This window comes from Nomascus leucogenys, chromosome 12 (assembly GCF_006542625.1).
Source record: "Nomascus leucogenys isolate Asia chromosome 12, Asia_NLE_v1, whole genome shotgun sequence".
NCBI classification, from domain to species: domain Eukaryota; kingdom Metazoa; phylum Chordata; class Mammalia; order Primates; family Hylobatidae; genus Nomascus; species Nomascus leucogenys.
This window is the reverse complement of record NC_044392.1, coordinates 74,497,959-74,516,213: the sequence shown is the minus strand read 5'-3', so window position 1 is coordinate 74,516,213 and position 18,255 is coordinate 74,497,959. Positions and strand designations below refer to the sequence as shown.

The 18,255-nt window shown below is 37.7% G+C and overlaps 1 protein-coding gene across 3 annotated transcripts in view; it reads left to right on the top strand.

Annotated features, from left to right (window-relative positions):
* The window catches only part of CDC14A (cell division cycle 14A), a 169,235-nt gene that overhangs the window by 102,576 nt on the left and 48,404 nt on the right, over nucleotides 1-18,255 (top strand). For all 3 annotated transcript variants that reach the window (XM_003260116.3, XM_003260117.3, XM_012500327.1), the window contains exons 8-10: nucleotides 1,500-1,587; nucleotides 8,830-9,060; nucleotides 14,059-14,197. In XM_003260116.3, coding sequence (XP_003260164.1) covers nucleotides 1,500-1,587; nucleotides 8,830-9,060; nucleotides 14,059-14,197 — 458 coding nt within the window. The remainder of the gene's footprint in view (nucleotides 1-1,499; nucleotides 1,588-8,829; nucleotides 9,061-14,058; nucleotides 14,198-18,255) is intronic.

The following is an 18,255-nucleotide window of genomic DNA, read 5'->3' as shown; positions in this document are numbered from 1 at the left end:
TGGGATTACAGGCGTGAGCCACCACGCCCAGCTGGAGATATTATGTTTATTACAACTAGATTAAATGCAGTTCAGAGATTTATAAAATGGTATGCACAGTTTCACATATAACTTTTTATAACTGGGAAAAAACATCTGCATTTAAAAAATGACAATTATATTTTATAGCCAAGTTTTGATTTTCATGGAAATGATAATGGGTAATATAAGTAATTAAAGTAATGGCTCCAGTTTTTTTTTGATGGCCATATTCCAATTTGTTTAACAAATATTTATTGTGTTCTTATGGTAGAGTACATAGTCTATATTTGGGTCAGTTTTCTACTATTGAGGTCCTTGCCATATAATGGGGGGAGAAAGCTTTTTATATGGATGGTAATGGATGGCCCAGTGAAGAGAACAACATTGCTTCCCTGCCCAGAGGATGGAGACAAGGAGGGCAAGGGTAGGGGTTGGTGGGGAGGGGGTGGTGGTGGTAAAGACAGCGTAAGTGAAGAGGTGATACATATATTTTGTGATACATTGCACAAATGCCTCCTAATGACTGCAAAATTTGGGGTAACCTTACTCGTGCGCCAGTGTCCCATGGTTCGGAGGCACATGGGGAAGGGAAGAAAATGGGGGAGATGATGGAGCCATGGGAAGGTGCTTGGCTACTTTCTTGGTCTTTTTAAGCCTTTTCTGAGGATCTCTTAGCGTGTTTAGACTAGAGGCTGATAACTGGTGCGCAAAGTCAGCCAACGGGCATGTTTTATTTGGTTTCATAGGAGTTAAAAACTTAATTTGAAAATTCAACATTTTAAAAAGAGATTTCACATGAAAATTCAGTCGGAAGATCAGCTGTGTTCAGTTGGCTTTCCTACAAGGCCTCTCATTAGCTGGAGTGGAGGAGCACCTGACTCTATGTATGTCACTTGCCTGAATCTTGTTATCCCCCAGAGTACAGCTTGGCTGACTCTGGTTTGTGGAATGGATGCACCAATATCACTCGCTCCTGCCTTTTGCCATTTCCCCCTCTAAAAATCGGCATTGACAAGAGATAACAGCCCTATAAAAAGAGAAAAAAAATTGGAAGTGTATTCATCATGAGCTTGATATTTACAGATGTTTTTTCATTGTTTAAAATATGTTTATTACATTCATGGAAAGTTTTCATATTTCCCATGTTCTCTTATTTATTGCCAGGACAAGCAATGTTTCTTTCCATTTCATTTCTTTGCAGAGTGGCCAGGAAACAAACATTTTATGCAAAATACCTCTGCCATAAATAAAAGTTTCTAAACATTTCATACAGTCTAGACACAAGTTTTTCTAAGGCGGATTGAATTCCTAAATAGCATTTTGAGAATCAGGTGCATGTTTTTATTTTAAGCTATATTTGTCTACATGTATGTCTAATTAGTACTAAGAGTGAAAAGCAGTTTTATTTGTAAGGGTTTCCTAAATTGTATAAGAATTATAAAATATTTTTCTTCTCTTTTCTTACAAAATTCTGCCAGCGAGTTGAAAATGGTGACTTCAACTGGATTGTTCCAGGAAAATTTTTAGCATTTAGTGGACCACATCCTAAAAGCAAAATTGAGAATGGTAGGTTTTTTTTTCCTTTACCATCCAAACATTTATTTTGATTTATCTTTCTAAGTTTCTTAACTTCCTCAGATAATTATTTTCTTTGGTAATATTCTCCAAAGAACATTTATTCATAATTTAAAAAATTGAACAGTTATAAGTAGTGTGTTAAATACTGTATTTCCAGTAGGTGGAGCTATAATCACTGTTTTAGAACTTAACAAATTTTTAGCTTGCCATAAATAGGATGTTCACTTTACCTGACCCCCAATTATTAGAGAAGAATCTGAGAAACAAACTGGTCAAACTCATAAGCAGATTGCTGTATTCTTTCAGTGGTTCTCAGATTTATTTGTTGGTAGAGTGCTACACATCAAGATGTTCTTTGGGTAACACCATGTTGAGTAATGATGATGAAGACAGTCTGTCATTTACTGAATACTTAGGTGCTAGTTACACAGATCACAGCATTATCTCTTTTAACACTCAACCCAACTCTGTGAGATAAAGATATTGTTATCTGCATTTTAGGGAGGAGTAAATTGAGCCTTATTAGTAGGGAATTTGCCCAAGGTCACAAAGTAATAGGCAGAACTGGTACTCCAAACCAGAGGAGGGCTCCTAAACATTGCCACTACAGTGATACAGTTAGTTCCATTGTGACAACTAGGTACAATTTTCTAGCTGACAGTGGTTAAACTACTTATTTGCAGCATAATTTATTGCCATGGGCATACATATTTAGGAAAAAAAAAACAAAACTAAAAATAAACCTTTTGAATGAAACATGATCAGCTATGCAAGTTTTCCTTTTAATACTTATTTTGTACTTAACTATTTTTTTCTATCTACTAACATTCCCTAGAAAACAAGTAATGGTAGACAACAGAGGTTCAATAATAATTTACAAGAGAAGTACATAAAATCGAAAAAATATCCATGAACAGAATAGCTCCCCTTGCCTCTTTTCTTTTTCTGTCTGATCATAGAGGTTGAATACCAGTGTTTTGAGGGAACCTAACTTGAAACCTCTGGACTAGATTTATTCTTCAGCTGGGCATGGTGGCATGTGCCTGCAATCCCAGCACTTTGGAAGGCTGAGGTGGGAGGATCGCTTAAGGCCAGGAGTTAAAGACCAGCCTCGGCAACGTAGCAAAACCCTGTCTCTTTAAAAAAAAAAAAAAAAAAAAAAAAAATTATTTTTCTTTTATCATCATATTCTAGAATCTAGTTTCATTGTATATTGTTATTCATGCATTTAGGTTTTATAATTTGAGCTTTCATAAATATGCTTATCATTTCATACTTGTGACATATTTAATAGGGAACTGTGCCTGAATCATGATTTTACCGTGCGGATGGGCAATCCAGGTCTAGAGAGTTAAGCTCACGAACAGGATACCTCTATGGTGAAGGCAGAATTTGATCTTCTCACTTATAAGCTTGCTGAATAATCTTTTTTGGTCTGGACATTCAATAATTAACCTCTGTCATTTTGGGTTGTTAGGAATTACGTGTTGAGAACCCGAGGAAACTGCTTTCTGACAATTGGCCTTTCAAGATAAGACTGATTAAACCTGCTTTCTGTGCAAAAATTATCTGACTCAGGCCCAGGAAATGTTAGTAGGATATTGTTTCAGTAGTAGTTTTGTTGTTGGGTATTTGGCAAAGTCGAAAGACTTTCACCATTTGTGATTCATGTGTTTGACTACGTTTTCTTAATGAGAAATTGAGAGATATAATTGTAAAAGCCATTTAAAATGTTTTTATATATATAGACATTGTATATTCTATAGATACATGCATTTTGAAAATATATTTTTTTTAACAAAAGTGGGATCATAACATAGTTACTATCTTACAGCCAGGTTTCTTCACTTAACATATCATGACTTCTTTCTATAGCAGTAAATGAAGATCCATGTAATCATTTTCCATGACTGCATTGCATTTTATTCTACCATATGACTGTGCCATATTATGTTAATTTATTCTTGGTTCTTGCTTTTGTTTATTTAGAGACAGGCTCTTGCTTTGTTGCCCAAGCTAGAGTGCAGTGGTGTGATCATAGCTCATTGCAACCTTGAACTCCGGTCCTCAAACGATCTTCCTGCCTCAGCCTCCCAAGTAGCTGGGACTACAAGGCACGTCCCACCACACCTGGCTGATTTTTTTTTTTTTTTTAAATATTTAGTAGAGATGAGGTCTCTATGTTGCCGGGGCTGGTCTTGAACTGCTGGGCTCATGCGATCCTCCTGCCTCCCAAAGCACTAGGATTACAGATTTAAGCCACTGAGCCCAGCCTGTTAATTTATTTTTGAATGAGATCTAAGTTGTTTTTCTCTTATTCTTTTTTTTCTTTTTAATTTCATCTATTTAACCAGATGAACAGTTTTTCACTTTTTAAAAACTGCTTGGTTGGCATAGCTGTTCATACATCTTTTTGCAGCTGTAGTTTCTTCTCTAAATTGTTAGAAATAGAATCACTAGATAAAAGGATATGCATATTTTGTATAATAAGTTGTGTCAAAAATATTTAAAACATTTTTTGGTCCTATATTTAATATAGGGAAAAATTATAGCCACCATTCGCTTACCTGCCAGGAAGGGTGCAGGTAGTATTTATTTTATGGAAGAGAAGCTGGAGGCTTACAGGAATTACCTAACTTGTCCAGGTTCATAGGCCAGTAATTGTTGGCGTGTGGATTCAAACATTGGTCTGTTTAATTCTGAATTTTGTGTTGTTTTAAATTTTATTATAGAGGATGTACATGCTCACTCTAGAAAATTTAAGCAATATAAAGAGTAAAACTCTTTAAAAACATTATATAATCAAGAAATAATCACTTTAAGATATCGCTCTATATGCATATTTTATTCTGTGCATATATTGTCCCTTCTCATATTGACATAAAAAAATCTGAAAGTACATTTATCTCACCTTTGTCAGCTTTTATGATGCCTAGAACAATTTCATTTAAGGCTGCTATTGGTAAAATATTGCTATTTTACTGGAATTTCCATTTTAAGATCTAATACTCACTAGAAGCTTCACTATATTTTTTTGTAAAGGACTTTAACTTTGTAAATGCTTTTTGAAGTTGAGAAAATAATTTTGTGATGGAGTTAATAAACCTGATCCAATTACAGTGACATCTTGGTAATTTTTTTTTTTTTTGAATTGAGAAACCTGTGTTTTTCTGAGGATGCTGAAAGTCATTTTAGAGGCTCATTAGAAAAGCTGAGGTTTTTAAAGAAGTGATCAAATAGCTGTTGCTAGGAAGTAGCTAAAGGAAGCTCTAAAATCTTGGGATCTGGGCAGAATGTATTATAAGAGCCTTAAGTGTGTGTTTGTGTCAACAGGGAACACTAGGAGTTTCTTTTAGCCATTTTGATTCACATTGTTTTGACAGTGGGGAAGAGAAGAACCCTATTTTTTTTTTGTTAAACATTTTTGAATTGATAAATGATGGATAACAGCAGAATGAAACAGATATTTTGGATTTCAGATTTTCTGTAAAAATGTCTCTTAAGTGTCACTGTCATTCTCACTTCTATTTAAACACACACACACACACACACACACACACACACACACACACACACAGAGAGAGAGAGAGAGAAAGATAGCTTCAGACTGAGAATCCCCACCATTTGAGGCATCAGCTGGCTCCTTTAATGAGAGAAGCCCGGTGTCCCGTTTAGTAAAGAGCCTGGGCAGGTTGAAGCCTGGCTCCATTCCTTTTTGGCTGCGTGAACTTCAGTGAGTTCCACAGCTTCTCTGAGCATCAGTTTTCCTGTATATCACAGTGGGAGAAATATGATGCTCACTGCAGGCACCTAGTGAGGATTAGAGATGTTATATGAAGTGCCTTGCAGAGTATCGGGCACACATAATAGGCGTTTATTAGATAGCAGGTATTATGGTTACATTTTTATCATTAGCTGGCCTAATCAACAGATTTTATGTCTTTCTACATTTGTTTGCTCAGTTTGCAGTTTTTACTTAATAATGACTGAGTGAACTAGTCATTTGACTCTGCTGTTCTTCAGTTTTCGAACTTTAAGATGAGGGCCTGGGAAGAGATGAATAAAAAAATCTCTTTTGACTCTGATACCCTGTTCATGTGTTTGGTCAGCTCAACTCCAGGACTTTGTTGTGATTCAGTGATGCCAGCGCACCATCTTGTGGCCAGATGGAGTAAGGGTCGGATGAAGGCTCCATCAGCTCTGGGTCTGCACATTATACACATTGCTAAAACCAGTCTCTCGCAAAAAGCACCCAGGTACATCCGTAAAAGCCACAAACAGTTGTTCACAGGTCATAGGACATTTCCATTGTTCATTATAATTTATTCTAAACAGTTTTAAGGATTTTTATAAAACCTACTCACCAATTCTAACTGCTCATATTCATATCATGTTCTCTTATTTGGAGTCTTAACAGATAGAATCAAGTTGAATCTTACTTGAAATTAGCCCCAGCATGGGTGTTGGAATCTTACTGCCAGGATTGAAATACTGGCTCTACCTCTTACTAGCTGTATGTGTATGGGCCAGCTTTTCCAGGCACCAGAAATTGAGTAATTGCAGGTTTTAATGAGATAATCCACATAAAGCACTTAGCATAGTGGCTAGCATATAGTAAGTGCTTGATAAACGTTAGGTGCAATTATTGTTGTTACTGTTATTTCAGTGCCCTGTTGCCATATTTGGACAATTTCTGTCCAGTGTTTTCTTCTCAAAAGATACATACATCGTTTCTCTTAACAGTCTATTTAGGCATATTAGCTATGCTGCCATTTACTCATGATGGAAATTCATATATGAAAAGAGAGATTCTTGCAGCCTTTGTTGCAGGGAGGAAGGGGATAGGCACCGAACCAATTGCTAACACAATGTGTGACAGGTACTGTCATGGAGGTCCCAGGCATGCTAGCAACCCAGAGGCAGAAGCTCTCACCAGCCTGCCACACCCAGGGCAGGCTTCCCCATTCCTCACATGATAGAAAAACTGTCATTTCTTAATGCCAACTACAGTTCTTTTTTTGCTTTAGGCTATAAATCTGTTGTAGGGAAATAATTTGAGCAAGTAAACCAACTAGGAAAACAGATGTGATTTTTGCAGTTAGAAAAGCATGTTTTCTCCATGTTTGTATAAGTTACTGTTTCTACACAGGAGATTTTAAATAAGCTCTGTTTTACCTGTTTGTTCAAAAGCAACATGGCTGTGAAAATCACATATCTGAGCTGTGGATTAATTGGGCCTGCCTTCCAATTCTGTCTTCATCCTTTGTGTGACCTGGCCAAGTGTACCAGTTATGGCTGTCCAACTCTGGTAAAAGGCAGTTTTTGGAATATGTTGGGTAGCTCATAGACTTTAAGAGAAGGCTGGAGAACTAGGCTTAGAAGATGAACAGGACCCAAGTGGGAAAATGGGAACCACACTAGGCATTTCAAACATGAAGAATTTAATACAAGGAGTTTATTTCAAAGAAGACTAAAAAGTAAAAAGGCAACACTGAAGAAACCAGAATATGTTGGAAAAAACAGCTAGTACCTTTAAGGCTGGGGGGACAAAAGGGACAAAAGTGGACTTAGCAGAACCTGGGAGCTCTGAGGAGGAGCCAGAAGGCTGGTGCTCTGACCTCTGAAGGGAATGCCACACAGCTGGTGTTTGGATTTGGGGGTTGAGGAGTGGAGACCATGAAGGCTCCAGCCTCAGAGATGAGTGCAGCAGGTTGGTGGCATGAGAGCCAAAGTAAGCTGGGAGCTCTGGCTGCTCCTGTTTTCTGCTGCTGAAGTGATGCTGCCAGGAGGACAGGAAGAATTCCCTTCCTCCTTCTCAGGTTGTGCTTTAGTGCCTCCCATTTTTACAACCAATAGGAAGCCAGATAGAAAGGTAGTCTGGGAAATGTAGGACGTATGTGGACTCCAGCCCCAGTGTCACAGAGCATAAGAGTTGGCTTGGAGCTGAGAGCTGACTAGCATAACAGGGATCCAAGGCAGCAGGAAATACAGCCAGGCACACAGCGTAGAAACAGTCTGGTTCACTTTGCTGGCTGCCGCCACCCCTGGAACCTACCATTATGAATGGGTTCCAACTGAGATAATTTCATTCAGCTGGTATGTTAGGGATCAGTGAATCCTGAATGAGTTACAGATGTGGCCATCAGTGTGCTAGGAACTTAGTCCCCTGAACTTTTGGAGCTGCCATTGCAAGGCCTGCAATGGCCAAAGCCCCCAGTGGTCGCCTTGGCTGATGAGCTAAGGCGAGGTCTGTAACCCAGCTGACTGTGTAGCTCCCAGGAATACTCACATGCTGGTGGAGCCGCTCAAAAATCAAAGGGGGTTTAAAGGTGGAGCATCTTCCTCCCTCAAAAAAAGGAAGTGTCCACAAAAGTTATTCTTTTAATCTTTAACTAAAAAAATTTATATTTGATTTGATAAATAAAAATTATATATTTATGGTGTACAACAAGTTTTGAAATATGTATACATTGTAGAATGGTTAAGTCAAGTCTTACTTAAGTATTCACATATTTATCATTTTTCGTGGTGAGAAGACTTAAATTTTACTTTCTACATGACTTTAAAGTATATAATACATTGTTATTATAGTCACCATGTTGTACAGTAGATCTCTGGGACATACTCCTTTCTAACTGAAATTTTGTTTTCTTTGACCAATATCTCCCCAACACCCCCTCTTTTAGTTTCTTAATCTGTTAAATGGAGTTAGCCATTCTTAAGAGATGGTTTTGAGAATTTCAAATGATACGCAACTGTGACTTGTACATAGTAGGTGCTTAATAATAATTGCTTTTGGGGAGCATTGACTACAAATTAAAACTATACATATGGCAAAAAAGCTTTAGCTGTAGTTGAAAACTATTTGTCAAGTGGAGAATAAAGCTCAAGGGAGAATAAAGTCACCAAGAACCATTCTAGGTCTGTTATGCACATTTGATTACTTCAAGAATGCTTTTGTTTTGGGAGTGGGAAGCAATCTAGAGGTTGAGATTTTGAACTTTAATGATGTATTTCCAGTACTTACTGAAGTTTTCTTTTTAACCTCCTATGGTGCTTACAGTTATGCAGATTGATGCTTTTAGGAGCTTGTGACCTTTTCTCTCACACAACACACTTTCCTCCCAAGCTTTGTTGAGATTTATACACTTCATTGTTGAGAGTTTTGTATTTCTGGGTTATGGAAGATGAAATGCATGCCTTTTGCTTACTGCTCCTTTCTTCCTTTAGGTTATCCTCTTCACGCCCCTGAAGCCTACTTTCCTTATTTCAAAAAGCATAATGTGACTGCAGTTGTGAGGCTAAACAAAAAGATTTATGAGGCAAAGCGCTTCACAGACGCTGGCTTCGAGCACTATGACCTCTTCTTCATAGATGGCAGCACACCCAGTGACAACATCGTGCGAAGGTTCCTGAACATCTGTGAGAACACCGAAGGGGCCATCGCCGTTCACTGCAAAGGTGTGTGCAAGGCCTCCGTGCTTATCGAAGGGGCGGGCCAAGGAAGAGCAAATAACATAAAACAAAACCTATTTAGTGTCTTAGAAAACAATGAGGTTTTAAATTTCAGACAACTGGGACACAAACTCATTTTAGTAACCCCTTCTTAAAGAAACAATTGCTTGGGTGTGGACAATTGGTGGTGGTGTGGCTGTCTTGATATGCCAGTTTTTCAGACCTTACCTTTCCAGGCCCATGTGCCACAATGAGGGGAAATACAGTAGCAGTGTCTTTAGGCTGCAGGAACACCTTTAAACAGGTAAAATTCTCAAGAGACAAGGGTTGTTAGTTTTCCTCTCTCCTTTGTTTTTTTTCAGAATTGCTCATCTCTTCTCCATCCTCTTGCACTGTCGTGGTTCTGTTTTATGACCCAGTTATCTGGACCCCCATTCCAGTCTCTGCTTTTCCCTCCCCTGCTAGTCTTTGGCTTCATGGAGCAGAGTGTCTATCATGCCTGTTGCTAGGGGCAATCGGCTAGCTTACAATGCTGCCGATGTGATGCTGCCTCTTGGAATGAACTTAAAGAGTTGGTTTTGCAAATCTCTCATCTCTGGGGGTGGATGCTTTGGAGCAGGAATTGTTCAGAGTATAGAAGGTTTAGGATTGCCAGATTTCGCAAGTAAAAATACAGGCTGCCTAATTAAATTTGAATGTTAGATAAACAATGAATACTTTTAAAACAAGAAGTATAAGTAGGTCCCAAATATTGCAGGGAACATGCATTCTATATTTTATCTGGCAACCCCATGTCAGCTACTCAGAAAATATGACATGCTATTTGCTCTAAGCTTGGTTGTTAGACTTCGAGGAGGCTCAAAATCCATTCCATTCCAGATCTTTCAGTATGGATAATACTGGAAATATTCCAGATATTTTACTGGGTGTTTGATTTCAGCGAGGAGAAATCACTAGGGCTGCCCTGGGCTGGAGCCTCGAGTTCCTCACGCGCAGCTCCTCCTAGTGTCGCTGGGTGGTGCTGTGCTCGTGGTTTTGGGTCTAGACCCGGTTTCCCTCTCATTTTATGCTAATCATCTAGTAGGTGTTGGGGAGGGTGCTGTTCTTTTCATGTGCCTAGTGCTGCTGTAACTGACTTATTCAGACGAGTATGGCTTTGGTTCTGACAGAAATTAAAATGCCGTTTTGTAGGCCCTTGTTTCTATGTTTAAGATTTGAGTAGGTGGAGGTACTTTGTGAACATGTGAGCAGAAATGGGAAGCTGCGGTTTCCCAGAGACCCAGAGAGATGGAAGTGAGCAGCACGTGGCCCGGGTTTGGAGGAGGGCTCCCCGTGCCAGGCTCCCTCTTCCTGGGTGGACAGAGCTCTCCCTCCCCACCCTCCCCATTAGCTAGCAGGATGGGCCCTGGCTTTGTGGGATATCTTGTCTCTGTCTGGAGTCTGTTAGGAAGGTGTCACTTGCTGGCTTATTTGTGGGTGCTGCTTGCAGGCCACAGTGGGGTGCCAGTGTGTTGGCTTGTCCCTATGTGGTTCATTTGCACCCTGTTTGCTTTTCCATTGCATTTTGTTCAGTATTGCCCAGGTCCAAGAAAAAGCCCACATGTCATGTATTTTAAATAGCAGTAGAACTTGAGAGCTAATGGGAACGTTTATATCAACGTTTAGCAGGAGATAATCCTGTCTTCTCTTTCAAAGTTTAGTTTTGTGCCATAAAAATTGTCTTTTTTCCTGAGATTAATTTGGCCTTATTTCCTAGTTCAAGTAGTTTTATTATTACTACGTCATAGAGTTTATCTGTGGATTAGCCATCCGTATCTTGGATTGACAGATTCAAAGGAGAAGAACTGCAAAGCTTTCATGAAAACTCAGTGTGTTTCTTGATAGTATTTCTCACCTGAGAGACCTTGTGCAAAGAAAACTCTGGTGTTAAACATTCTTATTACAGATATTTCCTCTATATCGTTGACCTGTGAATGTTTACCTTTTAAAAATATATGTATTTATTTTATATTGCAGATTTCTTTCTTTTTTTTTTTTTTTTTTTTGAGACAAAGAGTCTCGCTCTGTCACCCAGGCTGGAGTGCAATGGCACGATCTCGGCTCACTGCAGCCTCTGCCTCCCGGGTTCAACCAATTCTCCTGCCTCAGCCTCCCAAGTATCTGGGATTACAGGTGCCCGCCACCATTCTTCGCTAATTTTTTATATTTTTAGTGGAGATGGGGTTTTGCCATGTTGGCCAGGCTGGTCTCGAACTCCTGACCTCAGGTGATCCACCTGCCTCAGCCTCCCAAAGTGCTGGGATTGCAGGTGTGAGCCACTGTGCCCGGTCTGTATTGTAGATGTTTTTATATTAAATCAGAACCTTTAACATTGTAGTCAGTTCTTGTATAGCATGGTCACATTTACATGTGGTGACGTCTTTTTGAGAGTGCTATTTCATTTTCTTCCACTTGCACACACATACAGGATTCTTTTATAAGGATTACACCTTCGGTTTAATTACAGCTGTATTGCTTTTCACAGCATACTTATCTACTATAGGCTTGTTAGTTATTTTGACATCTGCCCTAATTAAGTTAGCTTAATTTTCTGGGAATTCAAGCAGCACTCAGTCTTTTAATTGAACTAAAAGAAGGAGGGAGAAAGAATCTTATCTTATGTCCAATGAACTTTGGTGGCTACTGAAAAGGAATGGATATGTCATGCCTCACCATAAAGTATTTTATACAGAGATAAACTCGAAACCAATTTGCTGGGGATTACATTTCAATATCTGCATTTCACTTTGTGGTTGATAAAAGAGATGGCTATGAATTCTTGAAATTCTCTACCACAAATAATAATCTAAAATACAGCAACATTGTGATATTCCAGTATGTGATTATTGATGTTCTATAGGGCTTTTAGAAAATGCCTGGAACTATAAAGCAATTGGTGTTTGACTTGGTATAAATAGAACATTTTTCAACATCTTGTCATGCTGTGCCAGGGAGCCCTTTAATTACAAATGCTTAAAAAATTTTGTTAAAGTTTTTATAGAAACTTAGTGAAATGTTCCTATTCTGTTCAGTTGTGGTAAGAGCTCCTAACTATTGAGTGCTAAGTACGTTCTTTTTATAGATCAAAATTATAGACTCTTTTTTAAAAGGGGGAAGCTGCTTTAGTTTCAGAGAAATTGGAAAATTTCCTGCACCTCCTTTTTGGTTGTGAGTGTGAACTGGAGCCTAAATTGAGGGAGCCATCCAGGTCTTTGCACAGTGGGGAGCAATGAGAGAGAGTGTTGTCTCCATAAGGAAGGGCCTTTTCTCTCCAGATAGACACCCAAATTGGTGACCTGAAGGAAGAACTCTGGAAACTCACTGGGCTCTGGCTTCTGCTCAAGGATGTCACCTGTGTTTTATCTATACGGTTGCCTGTAGTCTTGCCAGGCATCTAGGGAATTAACAACGATAGGCACTGGGTGAAATAGAAGGCAAATTACTCAGAAATCTTAATTGTAAAGGGAGAGCCCCACTGAGACCATAATTAAACCTTACTCTTCTAAAGAACATTGATGTTTGATCTGGGGCAAGAGTTCCTTCAGATTAAAACAGAACACACACACACACCTCATCTAATAAAACAGAGTATGAATACCTCTGAAAAAAGAAGGGTTAGACGGGAGTGGTGGCTCACACCTGTAATCCTAGCACTTTGGGAGGCCGAGGAGGGCAGATCACCTGAGGTCAGGAGTTCGAGACCAGACTGACCAACATGGAGAAACCCTGTCTCTACTAAAAATACAAAATTAGCTGGGCATGGTGGTGCATGCCTGTAATCCCAGCTACTCGGGAGGCTGAGGCAGGAGAATCCCTTGAACCTGGGAGGCAGAGGTTGTGGTGAGCTGAGATCGTGCCATTGCACTCCAGCCTGGGCAACAGCAGCGAAACTCCGTCTCAAAAAAAAAAAAAAAGGAAGGGTTAATGGGAAGGAAATGTCTGTAGACACAAAATTGTTGTTTTGATGGGATGAAAAACTTTTTTTTTTTTTTGTATAAAGCACAGTTTACACAAACAGATATGCAGTCTATCTGTGACAGTGAAATTTCCTGGGGACTGATTAGGAATAAAATATCTAAAGAGGCTCTTGGAAGGAACAATAATGTAAAAAAGGTTGAGGAACACTGATTTAAAGACATATGTTTTTCGTATTTTAACATTTATGAAATTAGAATGGATCTTAAAATTGATAGCATGTCATAGCTTAAATTTTTTCTTTCTTAGTGGAACTTACATACTACACGACGGTAGTTTTAGATTTGCTGAAATGCTGTGTGCTCCGAAGTACTGGGAGATAAGAGAAGACTACCTTTATTGTTTGATCAGGGAAAGCTGACAAAAGGTCCCCTCAAAAGCAGAAGATTCTTGAACATGTAAAAAATGGAACTATCAATGTTCCCCTACTTTGTTTTGTTTTACACACGCACACACACACACACACACAATTTTTTTTCTTTCTTTTTCTAACTAAATGTTTTCATGGATGAAGTCAACATTCTACCAGTTTTCTAGGTCAGAAATGTCACTTACCTATAACTTTCCCTGTGACCCAGTCCTAATGGATTTCTAATTCAGCTTTACCTCTTTGTTGCAGTTGCTCACCCTCATCCCTTTCCACCCTCATCCCAACCCCCCAGCCACCCTTGCTTCCCTGCCCCAGCCTTCCATCTCATCTCTCTTGCTTCTATCTCTGGCTTTTGCACTCCAGCCAGTAATGCTGCTGCCAGACCCATTTGCTTTTTATCACATCACTTTCTTGCCCCCAAATCTATGGCAGCTTCATTTTGCCCTTTTCATTGTTTAAAGAAAAATTGAGTTTTATATGATAGCAGTTATGTTTATTAGCTGTTGATAATATCATCACACTTGAATGCAGAACAGTTTCTGGGCAAGGTTTGATTTCAGTGTTTTTGTGGGAGCATTTGCTAGCCTTTATATTTCTTAGTCTGTTTCCTTCTCTTACAGCTGGTCTTGGAAGAACAGGGACACTGATAGCCTGTTATGTAATGAAACACTACAGGTTTACACACGCTGAAATAATTGCTTGGATTAGAATATGCCGGCCAGGCTCTATTATAGGACCCCAGCAGCACTTCCTGGAAGAGTAAGTATATCGTCCCCATTATCACATTATATCCTGTTCTTGATCCTTTTGACCTCTTGTTCCCTTGGTTGTGGACCATGTCAGCCTGTGGTTATAAAATGGCTGCATTGTTAAAAGAAGTGTGTGCCTCTAATAGAATATTGTTGATTTGACAGCTAATGCATTCTAACTTTGTACCTTTTATATCTCTTAGATCAGGTGAGAGTGAGAAGAAAATCACAGAGCCATCTCTGCCTACCCTTTTTCTGTCATTTTCTATGTGTGATCTGGCTACAGTGCAATTTTCTTATGACATCCCACTTGGCACTTTTCATTCTTTTCTTTTGTTTGCATGTCTTAAAGCATAATGGGGAAAAAAACCACAATTAAGGTCACTCAGTGATTTTGGTAAGATTGCTGCTCTCCTGACAACTAACTAAACTGCTAATGTAGGTACAACTTATGAGTATACCCAAGAAGTTACCACAGAAGAAAAAAGGAGGAGAACTGAGTTTTAGTTCTGGCTCTGCCACTAACTAGCTTTATGACCATTATTTAGAAGAATACTTATGTATTCACTCATTCATTTATTCCCATAGCCATTCATTCATTAACTTTTGTCCAGTCTCAGCCCAAAAGATAGAGAGATTTAACCTGTAGGACACAATCCTTTCTTCTTAGAATGTTAGAACGTATCTCAATGTACTCATTAATAAAACGAGAAGATGAAGTTAGTACTGGTTGATCTAGGTCCAGCTCTAAAATACTATCTATTAGTGATATCTTTTACTGAAATTTCATTTTTTTCTTTTTATGCTGGGTTGACTCTATTTAATTTTAATTTTAATTTTGTATTTTTTGTAGGGATGGGGCCTCACTATGTTGCCCAGGCTGGTTTTGAACTCCTGGGCTCAAGCAATCCTCCCACCTTGACTTCCCAAAGTGCAAGGATTACGGGTGTGAGCCACTATGCCCGGCTGATGGCTCTCTTTTGAATAGCATTCTTTTCCATATAATTATTTCTTTCCAATTTAAATATAATTATTCCTTTCCAGTTTTAATGATCACGATCATGTGTGAATTCGTAAAGAAATGATCATGAATTTCATAAGAAGATGCCATAAGTAAACTCTTAGCATCTGAAATGATTAGGAGGATTTGAGCCTGCTGAGGAATTACTTACTTTAGTTGCCAATCCTAGAGGTAATAACTGATTAAGAAGTACTGAAAAATGAGCGGTTATACTTTAGCTTAAAAGAATGATGCAGATGTATAATGAATGCATTAGAAAAAATATGCAAGGACAGGATCATTACAAAGACAGGGATTTCTCTCTTTTTACCTGTGAGGTACAAATAAGATAGTTCTGTTATTTTGGAGCTTTATTCTTGATCAAATTCTCATTGTCTTCCTCTGTTTCTCTGTTTTGCATTTTATGTGTCTGTAGCCTGGAGCTTTGTGCCATGTATCTGCCAGGTTCTCATTATACTAATTACTGAAGTTGAAGAAATGGTCTTAGGGTTAAAAAACAAAATACTCCTAAGCTTAGTTCTTTAAGCCATTTAATCAATGTCTTAAAATTATTGCTTGTCATTTAATAGGTATCTCTATACCTATTGCCCCAGGTATTCTGCTAAGTACAGCTTGCAAGGTGAGGAGATATAGCAGAGAATTCTACCAGTCAAGGTCACCTAGCTTTCTCAGGGTGTCAGATAACACAGCCCTCATGTTTCATGGCTGCATACTTCCTCCAACCTCACTATTATGCTCTTTCTCTCTGCCATATCTCAAAATAGTAAGAGAAGAAATTAGAGTTATGAGGCAAAGGCACTCTAGGCTGAAGAAAGGCTTTTAAATTTATAGATACTTAAGCCGTATATAAAGAACTCTCAAAACTCAAGAAAACAACTTAATATAAAATGGGTAAATGATTTGAACAGAAAGTCCTCCAAAATGATATACAGATGGTGAATATTCGTCATGATCATAAACAGAGTTCCTAAAGAAACATTGCATATCAAATCCAGCTGTATAAAAAAGATAGTGCATCATGACCATCACGGCTCAATATTAGAAAATCAATATAATTCACCAAATTAACACAAAAAGTAGAAAAATTATATGATTATCTCAATAGATGTACAAAAATTTGACAAAGTTTAGTACCCATTTTTAATAGAAACTTTCAATAAACTAGAAATAGAAGGAAATTTCCTCATTCAGATAAAAATAATCTATGAAAATTCTATAGCTAAAATTATATTTAATGGTGATGCTTTTCCTGTAAGATCAGGAACAAAACAAGGATGTCTACTCTCACTACTTCTAATATTACACTGAAAATCTTAACCAGTGCAATGAAAAAAAAGAAAGAAAAAAAAAACTTAGAACTAAAGAGTGAAATTAGTAAGATTGCAGGATACAAAGTCAATTTTCAAAAATTTTAGCAAAATTTTAAAATTCTGCTAATTAAAAGACACACAGTATATGTATCTGACAAAAGACTTGTACACATATATTAAAAAGTATAAATAAGCAATTTTAAAAATTAATTTTTGAATGGGCAAAAGCTTTGGCCAGATATCTCACAGAAGATAATATATGTATATGAAAAGATGTCCAACATCATTAGCCATCAGGGAAATAGAAATTGAAACCACAATGAGATACTATTTTATGTCAACCAAAATGGCAAACAAAAAAGAAGTTTTACTACAAAATGCTGGCAAAGATGTGGAGCAACTGGAACTCTCATGTGTTAACCAATTGGTGTATAATTGTTTGGCCATTTCTCATAACGTTAATCTATATTTAACTCTATGACCCAATGATTTCATTCCTAGGTATTTTAAATAAGGGAAATGAAAACATTTGTCCACAAAGACTCATACAAGAATATTCACAGTTGCTTGACAAATTAGAAATCATCCAAATGTCCATCAAAAATTTATGAGTGAATATATCATAATATGTTCATAAAATGAAATACCATCAATAAAAAAGAATGAATTACTGATATAGTCAACATAGATGAATATCATATTATTGTAAGAGGAAAAAAAAAGCTAGACACAAAATAATACATGCTGTATAGATAAAGCCCAGGAACAAGCAAAACCATTCTGTGGTGATAGAAATCAGAAAGCAATTGCTTCTGAGGTGTGTCAGGGAAAACTGACCCCCCAAAAAAGCAAGATGGAACTTTCTAGAGTGTTGGAAATGTTCTGTATCTTATCTTGAGCTGTGTTTACACAGGAGCACAGTTAGTTGTTCCATATACTAGCCTTAAACAATTAAAAAATAAAACCTAAAAAATTATACCATTTACAATGTATCCAGTAACTTCAGGTTAGAGATGTGCAATATCTCTACACAGAAAACCAAAGAAATTTTTTTATTGAGAGAAATTAAAGAAGATATAAATAAGTGAAAAGATAAAGATTATCTTAAATGAGATCAAAGCTGGAGGATTTACACTCCCAGATATGGATTCATTTTAAAACTGCAGCAATTATGATGTTGAAGTATTGGTGTCAAGACAGACAAATTAACCAATAGAATAGAATATAAAGTGCAGAAACAAATTCAAACATATACAGACACTTGATTTATGATAAAGGTGACATGTTAGAGCAACAGGAAGAGGTCTTTTTAGTAAATTCTGCTGGGTTAACTGGATATCTATATGGGGAAAAAAAAACCTTGCCTCCTATCTCACAACCTGTTTTTTAAAGGAATTCCTGATGAGTTGTTGATTCAAGTGTGACAGAAAAATCAGTGAAGCTTCTGGAAGATAACATAAAATAATGTATTCATACTTTGAAGTTAACAAAGATACCTTAAGTGGTACACAGAAAGCATTACCTATAACTGAGTTGAAATTGTAAAATTCTCTTCATGAAAGACACTATTGAGAGAGTGAAAATGAAAACCACAAGAGTAGGAGAATATTTGCATCACATAATAATGGGTACTGTACTTGTACCCAGAATACTTAGACTCTTACACATTAACAATAAAATGACAATCTGATAAAAAATGTGTAAGAAACATGAAAAGGTATTTCATAGAAGAGAATG